Below are 1,499 nucleotides of genomic sequence, written 5' to 3'. Positions count from 1 at the left end.
CCCCCCCCCCCCCCCCCCCCCCCCCGCAGTTTCTAGTTGCCAAGGTTGACACGGAGGATTAAAAAAACATGAAGGACAAATATATACAAATGCAAGTTTTTGCATGCAAAAGTCACCAAACGCCACAATCAACATAGCCATACTAAGAAATACAGAGAGAGTTGAGTGGGGCTGATACTCTTAATTAGCTTTAAAGCAACTCATTTGGAAATGGCTTGACTGTAACAGACGTTCAATAATATCAAAAAGTTAGGCACTAAAGCTTTAATCAAGAATGCCAGCAAGAAAGGTCTAAACCCAATCTACCTCTATGGCCTAAACCCTCAGAGTGTGTGCAAGTGCTCGAAATAGTCAGGCAGCACTTTGCGAAGACATAGCCTATCACGTTACTTTGACAACGACAAAACATATAGGCATACAACTTTGGGATTGGGACTTTTTATTTTACATTTTGTGCTTTATTTTTGGCCATTAAGATTCTTCAGGGGGCAACTGTGTGATTTGAATGACTTCCAGTCTCCTGCCTCACAGAGTGGAAATGGGGTAATCGTAACATGATCTTTCTTCTGGCTCCACCTTCTGGACATACTTCTCCTTATAAGGCTTGTGTTGCTTGGCTGATGTGAGACTCTGTGAACTACAAATGGAGGTTTCATTTTCACCCCCTGACCCTCACAAAGTTTGTTCACAGCTTTGCTCTGCACCACAAACAAATTCAATTCAGTTCAATTTCATTTATAGTATCAACTCATAACACGAGTTATCTCAAGACACGTTACAGATAGAGTATGTCTAGACCACACTCTAATTTGCAAAGACCCTACAATTCCAGCAATTCAAAACAGATGTTTGATTAAGGTGGAGCTGTGTGGCGTACAGTGCTGGAGCATGTTCTACAAACACTGTTCATCTGACTTTTTCTGTTCTTATCTGTACGCTTATACACTTGCAAGCAGATGTCTGTAAAGACTCCATTCCACTCCAGACTACAGAACCTGACAGAGACGTCGAAACATTTCAGCTAAAGCATCATGTATGCTTACCTGTTAGCAATAATTGAGAATATTCTAAACAAGAATATAACTGACAAAAACACAAACTGCACTACAGCAGCAGTTCCACAAACAGTCCTAATGCACTCTACAATTGCGAAAAGATAATTAGGCAGTGAATGATGATGATAATAATAATAATAATAATAGTAATAATAATAATAATAATAATAATAATAATAATACTCACGATCTGGAATCGGCCTCCGTCCTCCAACAGAGACAAGACACACACATCAGGAGGACACATACCTTCATCCTGACGGTGAGGAGCGAACACACAGACTGACTGACTGACAGTGACAGAGAGTTACATTTCATTAGTTATTTATTACCTCAACTATTGGCAAATTCCTGCAAATTATCAGAAAACAGGACAGAGTGGGATCTTCTTCTCTGTGTGTGTGTGTGTGTGTGTGTGTGTGTGTGTGTGTGTGTGTGTGTGTG

At 40.3% G+C, this 1,499-nt stretch overlaps 1 protein-coding gene across 2 annotated transcripts in view; it reads right to left on the bottom strand.

The window, feature by feature from the left end:
• The window catches only part of c5 (complement component 5), a 36,992-nt gene extending 35,612 nt beyond the window's left edge, over positions 1-1,380 (bottom strand). For both annotated transcript variants that reach the window (XM_032516554.1, XM_032516555.1), the window contains exon 1: positions 1,243-1,380. In XM_032516554.1, the coding sequence (XP_032372445.1) occupies positions 1,243-1,373 (131 nt within the window). In that variant the 5' untranslated portion in view covers positions 1,374-1,380. The remainder of the gene's footprint in view (positions 1-1,242) is intronic.
• Between the last annotated feature and the right edge of the window lie 119 nt (positions 1,381-1,499).

The sequence above is a fragment of the Etheostoma spectabile genome, chromosome 5 (genome assembly GCF_008692095.1).
Source record: "Etheostoma spectabile isolate EspeVRDwgs_2016 chromosome 5, UIUC_Espe_1.0, whole genome shotgun sequence".
NCBI lineage: Eukaryota > Metazoa > Chordata > Actinopteri > Perciformes > Percidae > Etheostoma > Etheostoma spectabile.
This window is presented reverse-complemented; position numbering and strand designations above follow the sequence as displayed.